This window comes from Octopus sinensis, linkage group LG5, assembly GCF_006345805.1.
Source record: "Octopus sinensis linkage group LG5, ASM634580v1, whole genome shotgun sequence".
Taxonomy (NCBI): domain Eukaryota; kingdom Metazoa; phylum Mollusca; class Cephalopoda; order Octopoda; family Octopodidae; genus Octopus; species Octopus sinensis.
The window spans coordinates 41,800,527-41,822,769 of NC_043001.1; the positions used below are offsets into that span (position 1 = coordinate 41,800,527).

The following is a 22,243-nucleotide window of genomic DNA, read 5'->3' on the forward strand; positions in this document are numbered from 1 at the left end:
AGATCCTCCCTGGTGAAGAATGCACCCCCCCCCCCCCAGCATAGACTATTCATTAGTGACTTTAGATTCCAGGCTAGAAAGATGCCAAAAAACAGACCAATCTGGAAAAGAAGGATCTGGAAGCTTAAGGACCTTTCATATAGTCAGAGATTTAGGGATATCGTAATTGAAACATTTGATGAGGGGGAGGAGGAGCTACAGATTGTAGCATAGAGGGCAACTGGGTATTCCTGCAGGTCAGCTTACTGAGTGATACAGACCAAATTGTGGATGATGCAGAGTCCCGTCCAGACATAGGGTGATGAGGTGGTGGACAGGGCCATTAGAGCAAAGAAACAAGCCTGGAAGGCCTGGCAGAGTTGGGGATAGTAGGCAACTGTATCAGATAACCAGAAGGGAAGCTAGAAGACAGGTATATCTAGCCAAGGGAGGAGCAGAAAAGAAGTTTGCCTATGTTCAGCAATGTGAGGACCAAAGACTTGGAGTATTTTGGATTGCAAGACAGTGTGTGAGAGAAAATTGTGATGTCATAGGAGAGAAATGTGTCCACATGAATGATGGTGTACTTGCATTTAATGATTCTGCAAAGAGAGAGGCTTGGAAATGTCATTATGAAAAACTGCTAAACGTGAAGAATGGATGGGAGGAGGAGAGTCTGCCGAATGTTGACCCAATTGAGGGACCAGCTATCTGAATCGACAGTTGCTTAGATAAAGCAATTAAGGATATGAAGGCAAGGAAAACTCCAGCCCATCAGGAACCACCACTGAGATGTTTAAAATATCTGGCGGTGTGGGTTATGATCTAGTCACCTGTATTGTAAATCAGATGGTTCATGAAGGAGTCATATCCAATGACTGGTGTAGCAGCACCATAGTCAACTGCTACAAAGGTAAAGGTGTTGCCTTTGATAGAAATAATTACAGAGGTATCAAATTGTTGGATCAGGTGATGAAAGTTACAGAGAGGGTCATAGCCCAACTAATTAGGGAGAGAGATAGTCTTGATGAAATGCAGTTTGGTTTTGTGCTAGGGTGGAGTACCACTGATGCTATATTTCTGGTAAGGCAGCTGCAGGAGAAATACATAGCTAAAGATAAACCTCTGTACTTGGCTTTTATTGACTCAGAGAAAGCCTTTGGCAGGTCCTGCGATCCCTTATCTGGTAGTCAATGCAGAAACTGGGGATAGACAAGTGGTTGGTGAGAACTGTACAAGCCATGTACAGAGAAACTACCAGTAAGGTGAGGGTTGGCAATGAATACAGCAAAGAATTCAGGGTACAAATAGGGGTTCACCAAGGATCAGTCCTCAGCTCCCTTTTGTTCATCATAGTTCTTCTCCAGGCAATAACAGAGGAATTTAAGGCAGGCTGTCCCTGGGAGCTCCTCTATACTGATGACTTGTTCTTATAGCTGAATCACTACCAGAACTAGAGAAGTTTCAGATATGGAAACAAGGTCTAGAATCGAAGGGCCTTAGAGTTAACCTAGCAAAAAACCAAAGTCATAATAAGTAGGGAGGCAAACAAATCCCTCCAAGTAGATAGCCATGCCCAATCTGTAAAAAAGGTGTAGGTAGAAACTCTGTAAGATGTACCCGGTGTAAGCTATAGATACATAAGAGGTGCATCAATATCAGAGGATGGTCATCAGGAAAAATAGCTTTTGTGTGTGGAAGATGCAGAGGTACAATAAACTCTGAAAATGTACAGAAAATAGGTTCCATCAAATGCCAGCTTCCGTTATTTAGGTGACCAAGTCAGTAGTGGAGGTGGATGCTCCTAGAGTGTAGCTGCTTGAATAAGATTAGGCTAGGCAAAGTTCAGAGAGCTGCTACCTCTGTTGGCATCAAAGAGCTTCTCCCTCAGAGTGAAAGACAGATTGTATGATGCCTGTGTGCAAACGGCTATGCTACATGGCAGTTAAACATGGACTGTGACAGCCAAGGACATGCGTAGGCTTGAAAGAAATGAAGATAGCATGCTTCACTGGATGTGCACTGCCAGTGTGTATATGTGACAAAGTATAAGCCTCTCAAGAGAAAAGTTGCACATAAGAAACATCAGATGTGGTGTGCAAGAGAGATGACTGCACTGGTATGGTCATGTGATGCATATGGACAAGGACAACAGTGTGAAGAAGTGCCAATCTCCAACTGTGGTAGAGGTAGACCTAGGAAGATATGGGACAAGGTGATGAAGCATGATCTTTGAATTTTGGGCCTCACAGAGACAATGACTAGTGACCAAGACCTTTGGCAATATGCTGTGCTTGAGAAGACCTGTCAACCCAAATGAAATTTTAGTCATGACCAATGCTGGAATCACATAACTGGCACCCATGCTGGTGGCACATAAAAAGTACCTTTTGAGTGTTTGGCCTCACGGAGGCAATGACTGAGATCTTTGGCACCATATCGTGCTTGAGAAGAAACCCCATCAAGCCAAGTAAAATCACAGTCGTGACAAACACTGGTGTCATGCAAATGGCACCCATGCTGGTGGCACATAAAAGCACTCATTACACTCTCAAAGTGGTTGGTGTTAGGAAGGGCACCCATGCCAAATCAGACTGGAGTCTGGTACAGCCTGCCAGCCCTGGTCAAACCATCCAATCCATGCCAGCATAGACAACAGATGTTAAATGATGATGATGATGATGATGATATGTGTATATATGTGTGTGTATGTATATATGTATGTATATATATATATATGAAGAAGAAGAAAAGGCAAAATAAAAAAGCTTCTAACAATGCAGAAAGTTTTACAGAAACCTTTATATTTCAGTAATAACTTTATTGAGAAATTTTGAAGTATTGAAATGAGTTGCATTAAGTGATTCCTCATGCTTGTTAATACAGTTTTTAGTGTTTCTATATATTTTCTATATTTTCTAACAAACCATATATTACAAAATTTATTACCTGATTTATAGAGAGTAGAGTTTCTAATGATTGATCAAGATAGTGTGTATTTTATATTTTTATCCTTTAACACTCAAATAAGAGTGATAAGGATGTATTGCTTGATTAACTTATATATTTGAAAGAAGATTTGTGGTTATAATGTCTTAATTTAAATTTCATAGATGTGGCACCTATATATTTGTATGTTTTTTGTTTTGGTGAGTATGGATGGAGCATTTATAAAATATATTTTCCAGAAGACATTTATTATTTAAAGGATAAGATGTTTTTATTTGATGATTATGTAATTTAATTGAATTTGGTCTTAGTATGTTATTGTTATTGAAATTATTGTTATATGATCTATTTTCAATAAGATACACACATATATAGTCACACAGAGTTGAAATGCTGATTTTTTTTCACCCTGTCCTTCATTATTCATTTATCACCCCTTCCTTTCTTATTCATATGTTGTGGTGGAGAAAAATAGAAGATACACGACATGCTCATTGCCACTTCCCCTCACTCCCTCTCAATCAAGGTTATTACTCTCACTACTTCTTCACTGAATTACTATTTTCTCTCCTCTCCCTTCACTTATGCTACTTTTTCTCCTACTCCGTCCTGCGTGATTTTGGACATATATATATATATATATATATATATAAAATATTATTAGAGACAAAACCACTATTTTGCAAAACAAACAAGGAAAGACTTAATCAATACATAAAATTTTAATAAATAGTCAAAAAAAACGCCACTACAATTGTTTCTTGTCTTGATCGACAATCTTCAGGTGGACTTCCAATAAGTCAGTTTCAAACTGACTTATTGGAAGTCCACCTGAAGATTGTCGATCAAGACAAGAAACAATTGTAGTGGCGTTTTTTTTGACTATTTATTAAAATTTTATGTATTGATTAAGTCTTTCCTTGTTTGTTTTGCAAAATAGTGGTTTTGTCTCTAATAATATTTTATAATATTTTACTATAAAATTGGATTTAATCCTAAATCTGATTTTTTCCCTGTAAATTTGGATTTATTCCCTAATATTTATTATTATATATATATATATATATATATATACATGTGTATATTTAGGGATAACCAATATGCTAGAAAAAGATCACATACGATCTAACTACAAAGAAACGAATGTTCTCTAGAGAAATTCAGCAAACACCAGAACATAAGCGGGTAAGACAGAAGAAAATATATAAAAATCCAGAATTAATCGTAGACCTGTTTCACCTATTACCGATAATTACTTACGTAATTTTTTCATCCGTAGACTCTTCAGTACGATTGTTCCAATTCAATATAATTTGTAGAACTAAACACTAGTTGTCCTTATAAAATTAGACATGTGCATAGTTCTACTAATCACATTGGGGTTATTTTCAAATGTCTAAGTTCTGGTGCGCTAAATTCTAGAAACAGTTCTGCAGTAGATAATTTACTGCAGTAAATTATCAACTATATATATATATATATACACAAATATATAAAAACACTAAACTCATTATTATAGTAGGAGATAGTTATTATTACTAGGAAAATAATTATTATTATTAATGTTATTAAATTCTTTATAATTTAAGGAAGATATAATATCACCTAAGCTAGGCATTGTGGAATTAGAGAATTTTACTGTCTGTTTGTTGAATATTTTGTGGCAGAGAGTGTTTTTCTAATAGTTGAAAGAATGGAAAAGGTATTTTAGTGGATTCATGACTACTTAAGGGAGCATTGTAGCATATGATTTTTCAGATAAGTGATTTATTAGATTTGCAACATTTATTACTTTAATTACTATATATAGATAGTTGAGGTGAAAGAAGAAAGAGCAAATCAAAGATTACAGAAAAAGGAAAATGAGAGAGTTATATACATATATACACATACACACATTTATAACCTTAGCATTGAAAAAAATGCATGTATGTGTATGTAGGTATATGTATGTGTGTAAATGTATGTGTATATGTATATACATGAATATATTTAGCTGTGTGTGTGAATATGACTATTTCTTGTGTATATGTATCAAAATATTGATTTTTTTATGATTGCATGTGTATGCAGATATATATAAGTGTATGTACATATGTGGATATATGCATTACATTCACATATGCAAACCTGCATTTTCATGAGCATACATATGTGTGTGTGCATTTGTATGTGTTGTTTGTATATATGTGTATGTGTTTGTGTGCGGAATTGTTTACACACACACACACGTGTGTGTATATATATATATGTGTGTGTATATATATATATATATATATATATATTAAGGTATGTAGAAAAATACAACATGGACAAGAACGTATAACTCTTAGAAGACGATACAATAAACAAGGACAGGACATTCGAACCCCTCAGTCTTCAGTCAAGAACCGGATCATCGTAGTAATTTCGGCTGATTAATCTTGAGATTACTAGATCACGGCCAGCCCTCCAAGAAAAACTAAGCAACGAGCATTAGAAAAACTAAGCTGGAAGCGTAGATTTCCTGGAAGAAGGATCGAATGCATACGAACACCAGGACAGCAAAAGGGACAGATATAAAAAAAAACAAAAAACAATAATGGAATACAGAAACATGAAATACAGAAGCATTAACGGTGAAAACAACAAGTGTCTTACGACTGATAACAAGCAAACAAATTTTTTCTCTCTATATATATATATATATATATATATATATAGTGTGAATGAGGGAGATAAACTGAACATGTGTATATGTGTAAATATGTATGTGTATTTGTATGTATAAATAAGACAACGTATAAAAAAATGGTCATTACATATTTTTTTTTATTGTAGTAAGTTTAAATTACAGCTGTTTCCAGTAGCCAATATGGGTTTGTTATTGATAGGTTTACTCAATTGGTCCATTGGTTGTTTGAGAAAAACTGAATGACCTAAAAAAATTAATACTACTTTCATCAGAATCATTTCTTGTTATAACATGCTACAGGCATGGGTGGGTGGGGGCAAAGAGAGGCAATAAGAAACAATATAAGATAAGTAGAAGAGATAAACAGTAAAGGGAAAGAGAAGGACTAAAGTGAAGAGAAGGAAAGAAAGGAACAGAGGAAGAAATAGGAAGAATAGAGGAGGGAAGGCATTCCAAAGAAAAGGGGACAGAGAATGGCTAGAATTAAGGAAAGGAGAGTCATAAAAACATTAGTGCTTGTAATAGATTTATTACACAGGAAAACATTTTCATTGTTTTCAGCTCATACTATCCAGATAACCACATTATATACATTATTTCCATTTGACGGATATTTGTCCTCATCTTATTTGTTGTTAACACAACGTTTTGGCTGATATACCCTCTAGCTTTCATCAGGTGTCTTAGGGAAATTTCGAACCTGGGTTCATATTCCTAATGTGTTCTTCAATATTATTGTTATTATTATTCAGGTCACTGCCTGGAATCTAACTCGGACTCTTGGGGATAGTAGCCCGTGCTCTTAACCACTACGCCATATACCCATGGGCAATTATGGAGTGAATTTTAGGGCTTATAAATCTAATATTTTCCTATCCTTCCTTAATACCGGTTCCTATATGCTACTTATATCTACATTCAGTCTTAGGAGGTTGTTGTGTCCTAACATATGTACTGCTTCTTTTAGTTTTCATATTTTCCAGTGGTGTTCTCTGTCTATTATTTTAACTTCATCCCACAAGGGGAGATGGTCTCCGTTTTTCTGTATATGATCAGCTATACCCAATTTGTCAATATCTCCTTGTGTCACAGCTTTGTGATGTTCGTCTACCCTTATTTTGAAGGGGCAGCATGTTTCGCCTTTGTATAACCTACCACAACTGCATGGGATGGAGTACATGCAGTCTTTGGCCATATTCTCTTCAATTGATGGTTTTACTCGGAGATATTTGCAAAGTGTTGTATTACTCTTGAATACTGTCCTGATGTCATATGGGCCGCATATCTTTTGCATCTTTTCAGAAAGGCCTTTCACATAGGGTAGACAGACTGTGGACAGTTTATTGGTTTCATCCTCTCTTTTCTTCATAATTGGAGTAGACAGTATGTTTTTAGGGTAGTTTTTGCTTAATAGATTGTTACTGAGCTTGATCATTTCTTCGTGGTGGGTATCATAATCGCTACTTATATTCTTTGCTCAATGTTTTAGGCACTGAGCAATCCCTCTCTTTACACTGTATGGATGGTGGGGATTGAATTTGAGGTATCATCCAATGAAGGTTGGCTTGCGGTATACAGATATCCTGAATCCATACTTGGTGTGTGTTATTGATACGACCAGGAATGCTAGCTGATAGTCTTTTCCCTTTTCCACTGTGAACTGTAAGGATGGCTTTATTGAGTTCACATGATCTAACAGCACATGGACATCTTCTTGGTGGGGCCAGAGTATAAAGGTGTCATCAACATATTGCAGCCATAAGGTTGGTTTTAGTGGTGTTGAGCTTAAAGCCAAATTCTCAAAGTATTCCATGTATACATTAGCTATTATCAGTGATGATGATGAGCCCATAGTTAAACCCTCTTCTTGTCGATATATATCATTATCCATACTGATGTAGGTAGTTTCTACACAGAAGGTCAACATCTCCATCAGGTTTCTTATTGGTATACTAGTGCGTTCTTTTAGATGGGTGTCTGTCACTAGTTTTTCTTGAATCATCGATAGTGATTCACCAGTTGGGACTTTGGTGAACAGACTTATCACATCTAGACTCACCATGTGGTTGGATTCAATGGGGGTATCCTTAATCAATTCTGTAAAGTGGATGGAATTCTTCATGTACAATGTTGACTTTCCTGCTAATGGACTGATTATATCCACAAGGAAGCAGCTCAGTGGTTGACATGCTGAACCTCTACAGCTCACTATAGGTCTTAATGGAATACCATCCGAAGATTCACAAGGATGGTATTCCATTTAGAATAACAAATTTCTATACAACATGTTTTGCATTTTTCTTCTAATATATAGGGAAAAATTTCATTCCAGGCAATGCCAGGTGCCTCTGCTAGTATATATGTGTGTGTACATATATGTATGTAAGTTTACATGTGTGTATGTGTGTATATGTATGTATACGTATGTTTATATATGTATATTTATGTGACTATGTGAGTTTTGCATTCTTGTCCCATTTTGTATTATATATATACATACATATATCTATGTGTGTATGAATATGTATGTGTATATATATGTATGTATCTATCTATATATATACATTTATATATGTGTATGTGTGTATGTATATATATATATATATGTCTTTTTGTACTTTTGGGACTTTTATATGTGTATACATATGTATATATGTATGTGTGCATGTATATGTATATATATCTGTGTGTATCTCTATCTATATATGTATATTGATATATTTATTTTTCTGTCTGTATTTATCCATGTGTATTTTTATATATGTGTATGTGTGTATATGAATATATGCAGACGTATATAAGTGTGTGTATCTATGTCTATCATCATCATCATCATCATCGTTTAACGTCCGCTTTCCATGCTAGCATGGGTTGGACGGTTCAACTGGGGTCTGGCAAGCCTGAAGGCTACACCAGGCCAGTCAGATCTGGCAGTGTTTCTACAGCTGGATGCCCTTCCTAACGCCAACCACTCCGAGAGTGTAGTGGGTGATTTTATGTGCCACCGACACAGGTGCCAGACGAGGCTGGCAGACGGCCACGCTCGGATGGTGTTTTTTATGTGCCACCGACACAGGTGCCAGACGAGGCTGGCAGACGGCCACACTCGGATGGTGTTTTTTTATGTGCCACCGACACAGGTGCCAGACGAGGCTGGCAGATGGCCACGCTCGGATATGGTGTTTTCGGTGTTTTTCTTATGTGCCACCGACACAGGTGCCAGACGAGGCTGGCGAACGGCTACGATCGGATGGTGTTTGTTACGTGCCCACGGCACATATCTATATATGTGTATATATATATCTATGTGTATATCTATTGATATATATGTATATGTATATTTTTCTGTAGGTAATTAATTTATTAATATATTAGCTTTGATTTACAGAGATATTCTTCCTCTTATAAACCAAGTAATATAGTGTTTTGTACTAGAATTATGTTTATATAAATAAGAATAAATTAGAACAATTTTTATATATACATATATATGTATATGGGTATGTATATGTGTGTGTATATATATATATATATATATATATATATGTATATATTTATATGTGTGTGTATGGATGTGTGTTTGTGCTCATATGTATGTCTGTGTATATATGTGTGAATATATTTTTATGTATGTATAAGTGTGTGTATATATATATATATATATATATATACTAGCTGGTGTACCTGGTAATTCCTGGGGGTAAAGATGTTATATTGAAACGCCTTAATACTCTGATATAAGAAAGCAATTTCGTTATAACTGCCACAAAAGGTGTATTTTCCGTCGTGAAAAAGTACAAAAAACTGTCAGTGGGAGGAGGGAGAGATTGTTGGAAGTTGGCAAGAGAGGTTTTCGAAGGTTGGCAAGAAAGTACTCTGACTTGTCGTGGCATTTTAAAGGTGAACTTTATGAAGGCTAATTTATTAAGCGTAATATATAAGTGTAGTATATATGTATATAAATATATGAATGAAGTGTTTAATGTTTATGAAATGAAGAAAGTGCAATAATAACGTTCACACTCACTGATGGTTGCTCTTAGTAACTGCCTTTAGCTTATGGAGTTCTTGTTTTTATAATTATCAAAAAGTAGCCAGAAGGATAGACATATTGTTGAGAACAAATGATTTCGTTGGAGGTCTGTTATCTCCATTCTAGCCCCTGGTGGCCTAAAAGTGGTTAGAAGGGTGAAGTAGCAAAGACATTATTATGCTTAGTGAAGGCCTCTGGGAAATGTAAAACTGCTGTCATTCACAGAAAAACTATTGTTTTACCGTGAGAAAAGTGCTGTTGAAGTGTTAAGTGAAATTTGGCAATCGAGGATCGAATCCATACTATGCCTGCATGAACCCGCTACAAATACATTGAGGAATATAAATACGAATAAATAAATTAGAACAATTCTTATATACAATTATATCTTTTTAAATAACCATACCTATATGTATTCACTGAGGCACTTTTTTCGTTTAATGTATTTTATATGGTGTACTTCCTAGCTTATAAACATATAATAACTTATAGCATAATATAACTATTGCCTTACTCTAATTTCGTTCCTTCTGAAAAAGTTAGTAAAATTATGATACATTTCTTATTTATAGTTTATTTTCTCTTTATCTAAGAAACAATATAGTTTATAATTATCATAGCTCTATGTTTTTGTTATTATATTTAAGTTTTTCCCTCTAATAAAATACGTAAATCACGACTTTTTACTCGTTAGTTACTTAGAATAATGTTTATAACAGTAACAATAAATAAATGCAAGTAGTTATATTTTATCATTATATATAATTATATATATTTTTTGAGTAATCATCTATATTTGAACTCATACTGATGAAGGTTGAGGCCCATTGGGCCAGCATCCGAAACCATGGTATATGAACATCTGAATGGCATAATCTTTAATGGTATGCTTTTCAATTTCTTAATTCTTTATCTGTTTCCTTGCTTGCTGTCATTTTCTGTTACTATAGTGCTCTTCAGCAGTTGAATTGGGACTTTAACTCTTATTTCTAAACAGGTTGATGCTTCACACATCCTTATGCTTCATGCTAATTTTTAATTTTATACTATTGTATATTATTAAAATGGCCAGTGATTATTTTCGAGGCATTCCTTCGATTTGACTCGACAAAAGGATAACAAGACTTCGCTTGTTTTCGTGACAGCTCGACAATTCACTTTGGATATCTTCATGACCTCTGTGACTGTGACAGCTTGTTCTTGTCTGTGTGTGTTGTAGAATATAGACGCCTGTCACAGCAGCTGTCACTGTCACTGAGGTCACAAAGATATCCGAAGTGAATTGTCAAGTTGTCACGGAAATGAGCAAAGTCTTGTTATCGTTTTGTCGAGTCAAACCGAAGGAATGCCATTCTCAATTTAAATACATTTAGATTAATATTATTGGAGATATATAAAAACATTTTATGACCGTTGTAAATTTTCTTTACTTAATTATTTTATCCATTTGAATTTTGTTGTTCTTTCATTGTACTTATTATGTATTTGAATTTTAACACTCACATTCCTAAACAGGTATTTTGAATCAGTAATTTTTGGCAATTTGGCAATCCTTTACATAGAATTTCGTTTGTCTTTTTGAACCAAGGTCCTGAAGAGGCTTGTATACATAGGAATTTTTAATAAATCAACTAATGTATATAAGTCAAAACAAATTGTTGGCTTTATGTTTTTTTTAAAAACTTATGTTATATTATATTTTTTTTAGTATATCATATTTTATATTATAATGTAAATAAATTGTTAGTTTGTCAATTGTATTTCTCTATTTCATTTAATATTTGTATTTTGTATTTATACCCTTTTTACTGTGGTATTTCAACTGCTGCACCAGTGAATTGGATGTTTTACATCCCTTTGAAGGAATTGTTTTTTCCTTCGTTTGTTTTATATTAATATATATATATATATGTATATATTGCTTTGAGATACATGGTGTATTTGGAAAGACTCCCTCCCATCCCCCCCACCTTTTTTTTTTTTTTGCCAAAAAATCCCGTTTTCGGGTACGGAGATTCCGGATAATTGCCAAAAATTGGCATTTTGAAATTTCGCCCCACCCCCAATTTCTTTAATTTCCACTTTTTACTGTAACCCTAACCGTAACTAAAAAAATTTTGGAAATTTTTTTCAGAATCATTATCTCCATATATTTTGAAAAAATAATTTCTGAAAAAAAGTTAATTTGCAGGGGTAATTTCAAAATGCCGATTTCTGCCAATTTTTTTGTAGCTTTGTATTCTCCGTAGCCGAAAATGGGGGTCTGTGTAAAAAAAAAAAAAAATAAATAAAAGAAGGGGGGGGGGGATACAAAAGGAAGTCTTGCTGCGTATTTTATAAATATGCCTGTTCAATTACCATAAAAGCATGAAATTATTAGTAGCTCTTTCGGTTGTGTATTAAATTGATATTTATCTCTCACTAGAGGGAGTACCTTTTTGTTGATTCTACCTTTAATAGATCTGTAAACTATATTATATATATATGTATATGCACATGTGTGCATATATTTACTTATATACATGCATTCCCACTATTCCCAGCTGTAACTTATAGAATAAGCACTAGGCTTACAAAAAATAAGTCCTGGGGTCAATTTCTTTGACTAAAATCATTTAAGGTGGTGCTTCAGCATGGCCATAGTCAAATGACTGAAACAAGAGAATAAAAGTATATACAGGCACACACACACACATTGTAAGGCAGATAAACAAAGTAAGGCTTAAGACATATATTTAAATGGAGCACAAAATATAGATTATAAGATAAAGAAAATAATTTTATGTAATGTCTTGCCTTGACGGTTGTTTCAAGATGGCCATAACCTACATAACTATATTCATAAATCAGATGTGCATGAAATCCTTAAAGTTAAGCCTCCCTTTCCAAGAGTAGAGTGACAAATAGTGTTAAGTGCAAGGATACATCAACACTATTCACATTGTACTTTACCATGCCATTCTTGATGGCTTTTGAAGATTGCTTACATGAAGTTCACATCAGATACTGAACAAGTAGGATGTTGAATATAAGATGGTTTGCTGCCAAAACAAAGTTGTTCTCATTACAGATATGAGAATTCCTGTATGTTGATGACTGTGACCTTGATACTCATTCCCAGTGACATGTAGCATTTTATGGACTCCTCAACAGCATGCAGTGTACTAGGTCTAACAATTAGTCTGAAAAAAAAAATGTCATAAGGAACCAACCTGCATCAGGTAAAGCTTACTCTGAGCCAAACATGTATATGGACAGAAGCTGCAGGTGTGGATGTATTTTGGCAGTACTGTGAACATGACAAATACTCTTGAAGTTGAAATCTCCCTCTGAAACAAGAAAGCCAGTGATGCATTTGGAAAATTGTAAAGACATTTATGGCCTCAGCAAGGAATTTTAACCAAGACAAAGTTAAAGTTGTCTTCATTGTTACATGAAGTTGAAACCTGGGTTACTTACCTGAGATGTAAAGAGGCACGAGTGATTTGACCAACAGTGTCTCTATCATATACTGTGTACTATGTCAAAGCTGCTATCCATTGCTCTAAATCCTTAAAATGTCATGTCTCGTATTCCATCTACGTTCAACACTGAATGAATGTATGTATTCATTTGCAATGATACTTTATGAGCTCCACTACAGCTCATATTCAGGCCCATTTGAAATACTCAGTAAAAAATAGAGAACTTCTCGATATGAATGAGAAAACAAACCCATTCATCATTGATTGACTAGAAGACAGAACAACACCAACCTACCTAACCAGACCAGTTCAACATCAACACATCCTTGCACTGATGCCTCCATTTCTTCTCCAATGGTTACAAGTAGATTTGGTCAGTGCCACTGGCCTGCCAGATATGTGCAGTTCTTAAATTAAAATACAAGATTTCAAATTTGTTATTTCTTGACTTTTAGCTATCTCCTCAAAAGGTATTAATGTAACAGGAAGTCCAGCCAAAAATTTGAAACCTGAATTCCCAGTCCATTGGTAATATTTTTTTATCACAAAGGTGGCAAGCTGGGTGAAATGCTTAGCTCAGAATGTAAAAACGTGTTTTTACGTACTGATGTCGACTTTGCCTTTCATCCTTTTGGGGTTGATAAATTAAGTACCAGTTGCGTACTGGAGTTGATCTAATTGACTGGCCCCCACCCCAAAAATTTTGGGCCCTGTGCCTAGAATAGAAAAGAATATTTTTTTTGTCACAATTCATAGACCTCAACTTTCAAAGTTTGCTTTTACTATTTGTTCTTGCAAGGAAACAAATTTTATTTTTTTTAATCGATGTAGTCAGTCATTCAAGACTGTCTATCTTTGGCTGAAGTTTACTTCAAGGCCCTTAAATTCTATGTTTTGCTTGTCTGAAATTTCTTCCCTAAATCTACAGGTTTTGTTAGAACTAAATCATCAATATGGGTGAGTTCTCTAAGAAAATTTTAAGTTTTTTCCCCCACATAAAAATGTAAATTCCTCTCACAAGTAATTTTTTATGTACCTAATACTTTTTCTTGGAACAATGGGAAGTATATCTTAGCCCACTGAAATGCTAATAACAGTTGTTATAAATTTTCTCCAAATTATATCATAGTATACAATATAAAATAACTTTACCTTTCTCTTTTATTTCTTCATTTTTTAAAATCTTATACCTCACATAAAAAATTATGTGTGTTTCTTCTCCTATTTTGTCACTTTTCGCTATTTTCCTCTCTATACCTTTACTTTTTGAAAACATGGTCTTCATCTTAGTTATTTCAATGTTCACCACTAGAAAATAAACATCACTCCCTAATGATATCTGGACATAATGTAGGGTTATTTTACATCTAACATCGCTTGAATGGTCATGAGTGAAACCTAATGGCTGGATTGAAATGTGTAGGATTCTTTTATGTTTATTTCTTTTGTTGATTCGGTTCTTTTACAGCTTAAATCTATTACTTTTTTTCATCAGGACACAAATAAAACTAATCTAGTATCCACCATATTTCTTCTCTATTTTCTTTTATTACTTTATATATATATATATATATATATATATATACATACACACTTCCATTTAAGAAATCTGATTTGAATGTAAGATACAAGTTTCATAATTTCAGGCTCAAAATAAACATAGCTGTTCTCTGAGAAAAAGAGAGAAAGAACAAGTTACCTTTTCCCAGAAACCAGCCATTTTTTATTTTGAACCTGAAAGATTGCACAATAGCAGTTAATACTAGCTTATTCAACTATTGTATTAGAGCATTTAATTGTAGGTCATGTTTAAATTCTGTGTTTATTAAATATTTACCTCTTGCTGGATAGAATATTTTTTGTTGATCCTTATAATAACAGAATATGTATATATATTCTTTTACTTGTTTCAGTTGTTTGACTGTGGCCATGCTGGAGCACTGCCTTAAAGGGCGTTAGTTGAAGAAACTGACCCCAGCAGTTTGGCAAAAGAGACCAATAAAATAAATAATAGGCTTTCAAAAATAAATCCTGGAGTTAATTTGTTTGACTAAAAACCCTTCAAGGCAGTGTTCCAGGCAAGGCTGCAGTCAAATGACTGAAACAAGTAAAAGAATAACAGAATATACACATTCAAATACAAAAAGTGAATAATGTTAATCCATGCACTATTTACCACATGTAATATTTGTGTCCTTTATGTCTATGGCATGTTTTACGTCACTGAGTATGAGTGTTGATTGTTCTTGATGTACTCTAATGTTGCTGGTAACAAAGAAAACAATGAATTTTATAGTTATTGCTTTTTGTCATCTAGGAGTCGCATTTCTATGTCATTGACATAATTACAACTGTCTTGTGAATGCTAGGAGGATGTGTGGTGTCATGTACATATGGGGTTGTGCCTATGCTTTATGGAAATAAATGAGGGTACAGGTTTAAAATGGTAAGCAAAAGAACAGATCCTTGAAAACATTCAAGAAATTACAAATTCTGGATTTGTTAATTTTTATATTATATATACTTGATGCCCTGAGAAAAATTTTGCTGGGAGGCAGTTTGTGTTTGCTTTTAAGGTGTTGAATGTTTTATAAGTAAGTATGGATGAAGTGTGGAATGGAGCTTTACTGTGTAGAAGCCCATTACATGTGTGTGTGTATATCATCATCGTTTAACGTCCGTTTTCCGCGCTAGCACGGGTTGGATGGTTCGACCGGGGTCTGGGAAGCCAGGGGCTGCACCAGGCTCCAGTCTGATCTGGCAGTGTTTCTACAGCTGGATGCCCTTCCTAACGCCAACCACTCCGCAAGTGTAGTGGGTGCTTTTTACGTGCCACCGGCACAGGTGCCAGGAGAGTCTGGCATCGGCCACGATCGGTTGGTGCTTTTAACGTGCCACCGGCACACACTCACACATGTTTATGTGCCTGTGCTTGTCTTCCACCTTCACTTGATAATTGGTGCTAGTTTGTTTAGGTCCGGTAACTTAGTAGTTTGGTATAAGAGACTGATAAAATAAGTACTAGACTTAACATAAGTATGAGGTTAATTTGTTCAGCGAAAGTTTTTAAGACAATGCCCCAGCAGGGTCACAGTCCAATGACTGAAACAAGCAAAAGGTTAAATATAAAAGATAGATACATTAAACAAAATCTCAATGAGTGCATTGACAAGTATGAAATGTCATCTTTGGTTTATCAACAATCATCTTATAGTAAAATATGCTGACAGTTCAGTCGTTTTTCCTCTTAGTAAATTTTGCATATGCTCTTGCATTTAACTAAGATATAGCTCTGTTTATTATTAAGAAAAAAATACTTGCTATTAATCATGAGGTAAGCCTTTTTTTGTGTGTTTATGAAAACAGTATGTCACTAGAGTCTAATTTATTCTAATTAAGAATTATCAAACCCCCAGTCATTTATTATTTTACTTCTGAAGAAGATAATGAAATACAATATTCTCAGACAAGTATAGTTGTGTGGTTAAGACATTTGCTTTTGCAGTCATGTGGTCTTTGATCTCATGGGTGAACAAATGTCTTCTACTTACAGCTTGTAAATGAAATTGACAGAGAGAAACTGCACAGCAAGTAAAGTCAATAAAGTGGTACCTTGAACAAAAAATATTTAATAATTATTTAATTCATGTAATTTTATGCTAAGATGGACTTAGCTATTCAATAAAAGAAATACCAGACAATTTACTAAGAAGCTGTGGTGAATATGATCAACTAAAACCTTTGAATCCAATGTGTCAGCATGGCTTCAGTCATAAAGAGAGGAACCAAAAAAAGTGTTCTGAATTTGAATCCCATTCAGATTGACGCTGCCTTCATCACTATTATATGTATAATAGGATCCAGTCATCTCCTAAATAAAGTTGACTCAATTAACTATGTCACCCCTATAATAAATATGTTACCTTCTGTTCCTTTGAGAAATTATTTTCCTTTTAAATGAAAAAAAAACAAAAAAAAACCCCAATATATTTGGTATATAGTGATTTTATTTCAAAGTTATTTTATTTTATTTTCATTATTGAAAAAAAAAAAGACTTATATAAATAGATGACTGAATGAAAGAGAAGGACTAATGTGAAGTCTTGGCATCCCACTTCTCCAACATACTGAGAGAGAGAGAGAGGAAAGTGAGAGAGGATAAAGAGGAAATGAAAGAAGAGAAAGAAAGGAGAGGTCTTAGGAATATGCTGGTTTTTCCAGCATTTCAAGAAACAAAAACATATTCATAATATTCTTAGACTTAACCATTTTTATGAGGAAACCTCAGTTCTTTTCACCTCCTTTGGCTAACTGTCAAAAGCCAAAAGTTGGCAAAGGGCCATATGAAATAAAAATTCAAGGCAGACTGGTTAAGCAAGAGTGGAGTAAATTAGAAGTTTTTTTATTTATTTATCTAGATATCAACTTGTCAACTTATTAACTTTGCACCAGCCACATAGAGTCATTTGCAATGATCAAGAACCAAATGTCACAAGTGGCTGTGGAAATAAGAGAATGAGAGGAGGTGAAAAACAGAACCCAGCCTTTGAAATGACAGGGGTGCCAGTCACATATGAGCACATGCAAATGTGCCATTGTATTTGCGCATATGCACAAGGACATATGCAAGTAATTTCATGCTATTAAAAAAATGTAGGAAAAAGAACCAGCAGAAGAAGAGGTACAAAGCAGAAATTGAAGTAGTGAAGTCAGTAGTTGTGAATAATGAGAAAATAACAAGTAAGCTATTCTGTTCAATATTCTGCAGCCGATGAAGGAAATGGAAAGGCAATAAAGCTGGGAGTAAGTATGTTAAGAAATCTTTAAGGGTATGACATGAAGTGTGGTAAAATATGATTCTGAGGAAGGAGCAGAAAGCAGAGACACTGCAGATATGAACAGTACTAAAACTGCATTGCTACAGGTTGATAACTAATCAACCAGTTTTTTTGGAGGGCAGTTGCTTGAAGTATTCCTGTACATAACTTACTAGAAGGAAGGAGTTACTGTAAAAAAAGAAAAAGTTACTAATAGACACTAAGGTACTTAGACTAGTAATGAAGAGTAATATTTCTCTAAAACCTGATAGACATTTTGAAATAGCTTCACAGCCAACCATCTTCCAAGGAAACACAAGAGCAGCAGCAAACAATACATAACAAATGTTGAATATATGTCATTTGTTTATATTACACATTTTATTCTACACATATATGAAATAAATAAAAATAAATTAGTTAATAATATGAAGGTATATTGATCAATAACAGGGAATAAATGAAGGCCAGATTCAATATCTGTGTGTATATATATATATATATAAACATATATGTGTACATATATACATATATACACATATACATGTGTGTATGTATATATATATATATATATATTATATATATATATATATATATGTACATACATGCATATATATGTACAGATATATATAAATACATATTTGTACAGATATATATAAATACATATATGTACAGATATATATATATATTCATATGTGTATATACATATATACACATGTATGTATATATATATATATATATATATATATATATATATATATAAAAACATACATATATATGTACATATATATATATATATTTATATGTACATATATATATAGTACATATATCTATCTATCTATATATATATATATATATGTATGTGTGTGTGTGTGGTGTGTGTGTGTACATATATATCTGAAAATTTGGAGGGGCAGGAAAGAAATTATAAGAATAACTACACTCAAATCTAATGAAGCCTGTATTTTGCCAAGAGATCGATACTAACAACAATATAGCAGGAGGAAGCTCAAGTTAGCACCATTTTCAAGGTAAACAGGGTAAATATACACTCATACACTTTCATTCACTCATAATATCAAATTTAATGCTTTGTCAAACTGTGGCATTGATATGCAAGCTGCATTACTACCGCAGTCAGAAGCAAAGTCCAATCTGTTAAAGATTGTTGACATGATGTGATAAATGTAAGAATATAACTTTAGCAGAAGATTATAATGGTGGCCCACAATGGTATTATGCTGTATCAAACCACAGGTTCTGCAAAAACAAAAAAGTGTTACCAGAAAGAAAGAAAATCTATACAAAAAAAAAAAATATATGTATATATATTCCTGAGATTTCCAGACTTCCATAAAACAAAAAAACTGATAAAACGAATGTAACGCATTAAAGGTTAAAAAAAGACTATCATATTGGAAAAACTTCCAAAAGTGTAAGACAAATTATTAATAAAATATGCAAAATACGCATCTTAAAAAAGAAATTTGAAAAATTTGAACTAAAAATTTTTTAAAAGTTAAATTAAAATTATAATTAAAATTTTATAAAATAATTTTTCTAGTCCAAATTTTTAAAAACATTTCCTTCTTTGAATCCACATATTTTTAATTTGTCTTGCAAGGAAGACATTATTGTCCACCCCCCAAAAAAAGCCAATAATAGCCATGTAACTTCTACTTGTTAGACAAGTAGCAACAACAGAAAGATTAGGGTCAATACAAACGGAGGTGAGAACAAGAAAAACAAACCACTGCTTTTATAATATTTTATAATATTCAAGGACTTATATTTAGCTTACTATACTAATTGTGACAATACACATTCCTAGGTATGTATTTCCAGCAGATCACATTTTCTTCATTGAGTGAATGCATGATTCCTGAATAATTGAAGCTATCAATGCTTGCATTTACAGACATCTGCTTACCTACTTGGGACTAAAGGCAAATAAGTAAACTTTTAATTGCAAGTGTTTTCACTAATGTCTACTAGAAAAAATTATGAGTTGTGATGTTACTTATTATAGTGAATTTAACACTGCAGCCTGCAATTTAGAAGATGACATCTCAAACAAATGCCAGCATTAATATTTATTTCCAGAGTATCTTTTTGCTTATAGAGAAATTTTAGAGCTGGTGACATTACATGCTCCCCGTGTGAGTCCATTGACAATTTTCTGCCAGAGTTCTTTGCGGCATGACTTGGAGCGGCGTAGACTTTGGAGCAGCTCATTGAACTGCACAGGGCCCCCAGGGGACATGCAGAATGCTTTCTGTGCAGTACAGATGATGCTGACAAAATCATCATATTCAGGTGATGTTATATGATGAATGCGATGATGCGCACAATGCATGAACCTATAAAAAAGAAAAGGAAAAAAGAAATTAAAGATAGAATGCATAGTGTGAAACAAATTTTAAATTTAATATATTTAAACTATTCAAAAATTTAAAAAATTTTTTAAAAGTACTAATATTTTAAATATGTTACTTATTGACTTGAGTTAATTTACATATTGAGTTGGTTTGCAAACTTTTATACTTAAGAGGTAAAATAGAAATATCATTTAGACAAAATAACTAAAAAAGATTATTCACCAATTATCTAACCTTCACAAGTAGTTTTAAAAGATGTAAAAACCCCTATTGCTTCAAGGATATTTGCTAATAACCACAATCTTAACATAAATAAAACAACATTCAACAGAATCTCAACAACAGAGTGTGATAACAATATTAGTAATAATACACTTTGCAAACCATATTCCATACGAAGGCTGAAAGTATGTCACTTATCAGGGATAAGAAAATTCTCTTTGAATGAATCACAAGGTGATAAAAGTTAAATTATATTTTCCCAGTCAGAGGCAATATCAGGTGATATGGGAGAATAGTTACCATTTTGTAATAAATTTTAAAAATACAGCATAATAAAGTTTAAGCATCTCTCAAATAATATCCCATATATTAACACAAAAATAATTGAAATTAAACTCCATTATATTGATTAGGAATTATGTTACATGAAAACAAGCAGTAGATAAAAAGAAGCAACAGTACACTTTTCTGAAACACCATAAACCATGGTTAAACATAGAAGTTATTCGGTTTGATTTACATTTCATTGGATCTTGGTTCTCAACTAAATACAGTCCCACTCCAAAATTTTATTTTTCTGTTAATTCATTTGTAGCCTTTTAAAAGCAGTTTCTCTGGATTTTTAAAATTCAGGTCTTCTACCATCTATTTTAATATAATATTCAAGTACACATTCACAACCACATGACACTGGGTATGATCTCACTGTATACCATCTTAGGCAAGAGGGTTGCTTATTCCTGCAAGTTGAATTTGGTAGATAGAAACTGCACAAAAGTCCACTATATATACATGAATGGGTTTTGGCATGAAAAATGCACCCTGTATGCTCCATAAAGAGGTTAGCATTAGGAAGGGCATCCAGCCATAGAAACTATGCCAAAGCAGACAACAGAGTTTGGTGCAGCACCTGTCAAACTGTCCAATCCAAACCAGGATGGAAAACAGATGTATGATGATGATGATATATATCTTTTGGCGAAAAATATAAATATCAATGAGAAACCAATGCTTTATGAATGAAGTTCTTTGAATTATTTTTTCTATATTGAATTATAGATATTCCCTTGATGATGATGATGACTCTCACTGTCAGGAACGCAGTGAACTAAGTAACTGGTCCATTGGAAACTATAACCAACACAGCACTAATGTTCAAAAGTCGTGATGTAAAATATATTTACTAACTAATCCTTTGATGCTTTTGTAAAACTCTTGCTGGAAACATAATTCAATTTCTTATTCTAAGATAATTTTAAATTACATATTCTAAGGTACTGTTTACTTGGATTTGTGGTTTTGATGTATAATATATATATATAGAGTACGATGAATTTTACAAAAGTTTAACAAAGTAAAAATAACATTAGATAAGCATAGGGTTGACATATTTCTTCTGTTCTCTTAAATGTATAAACTCTAGGTTAATAATGAATTTCATCATATCTTTTAATATATCTAGGTCAATGTTAAAAACTATCATTAAGTCATATAAGTGTTAGGTCATACAGCTATTATACTTACATCTGTATACACTTCTGCACCAGTGGGTTGAGGAAGTTTGAGCGCAGGCAGTTGTGCACTGGAGTCTGGTTGTTATGAGCCAGATAGTGCGCAGCTTCCCAGGCAATGTCGTAGAGAACGAATGGACTGACTACAGCGTTAACAGCACTGGCACAAAACTGCTGCAAATAACTGCTTCCTATGAATAAAAATGTTTAATTACA

The 22,243-nt window shown here is 33.6% G+C and overlaps 1 protein-coding gene and 1 long non-coding RNA gene across 4 annotated transcripts in view; both read right to left on the reverse strand.

Moving 5' to 3' along the window:
• Positions 1 to 17,088: 17,088 nt before the first annotated feature.
• On the reverse strand, positions 17,089 to 18,678 carry LOC118763643. The gene is made up of 2 exons (XR_004999407.1): positions 18,632 to 18,678; positions 17,089 to 18,396 (listed from the first exon to the last, which is right to left on the reverse strand). It is a non-coding gene; the product is annotated as an uncharacterized LOC118763643 (long non-coding RNA).
• A 752-nt stretch (positions 18,679 to 19,430) lies between these two features.
• Positions 19,431 to 22,243, reverse strand: part of LOC115211937 (zinc finger SWIM domain-containing protein 8) — an 82,662-nt gene continuing 79,849 nt past the window's right edge. For all 3 annotated transcript variants that reach the window (XM_029780690.2, XM_029780691.2, XM_036503346.1), the window contains 2 exons: positions 22,041 to 22,218; positions 19,431 to 20,276 (listed from right to left, as the gene is read on the reverse strand). In XM_029780690.2, the coding sequence (XP_029636550.1) occupies positions 20,033 to 20,276; positions 22,041 to 22,218 (422 nt within the window). In that variant the 3' untranslated portion in view covers positions 19,431 to 20,032. The remainder of the gene's footprint in view (positions 20,277 to 22,040; positions 22,219 to 22,243) is intronic.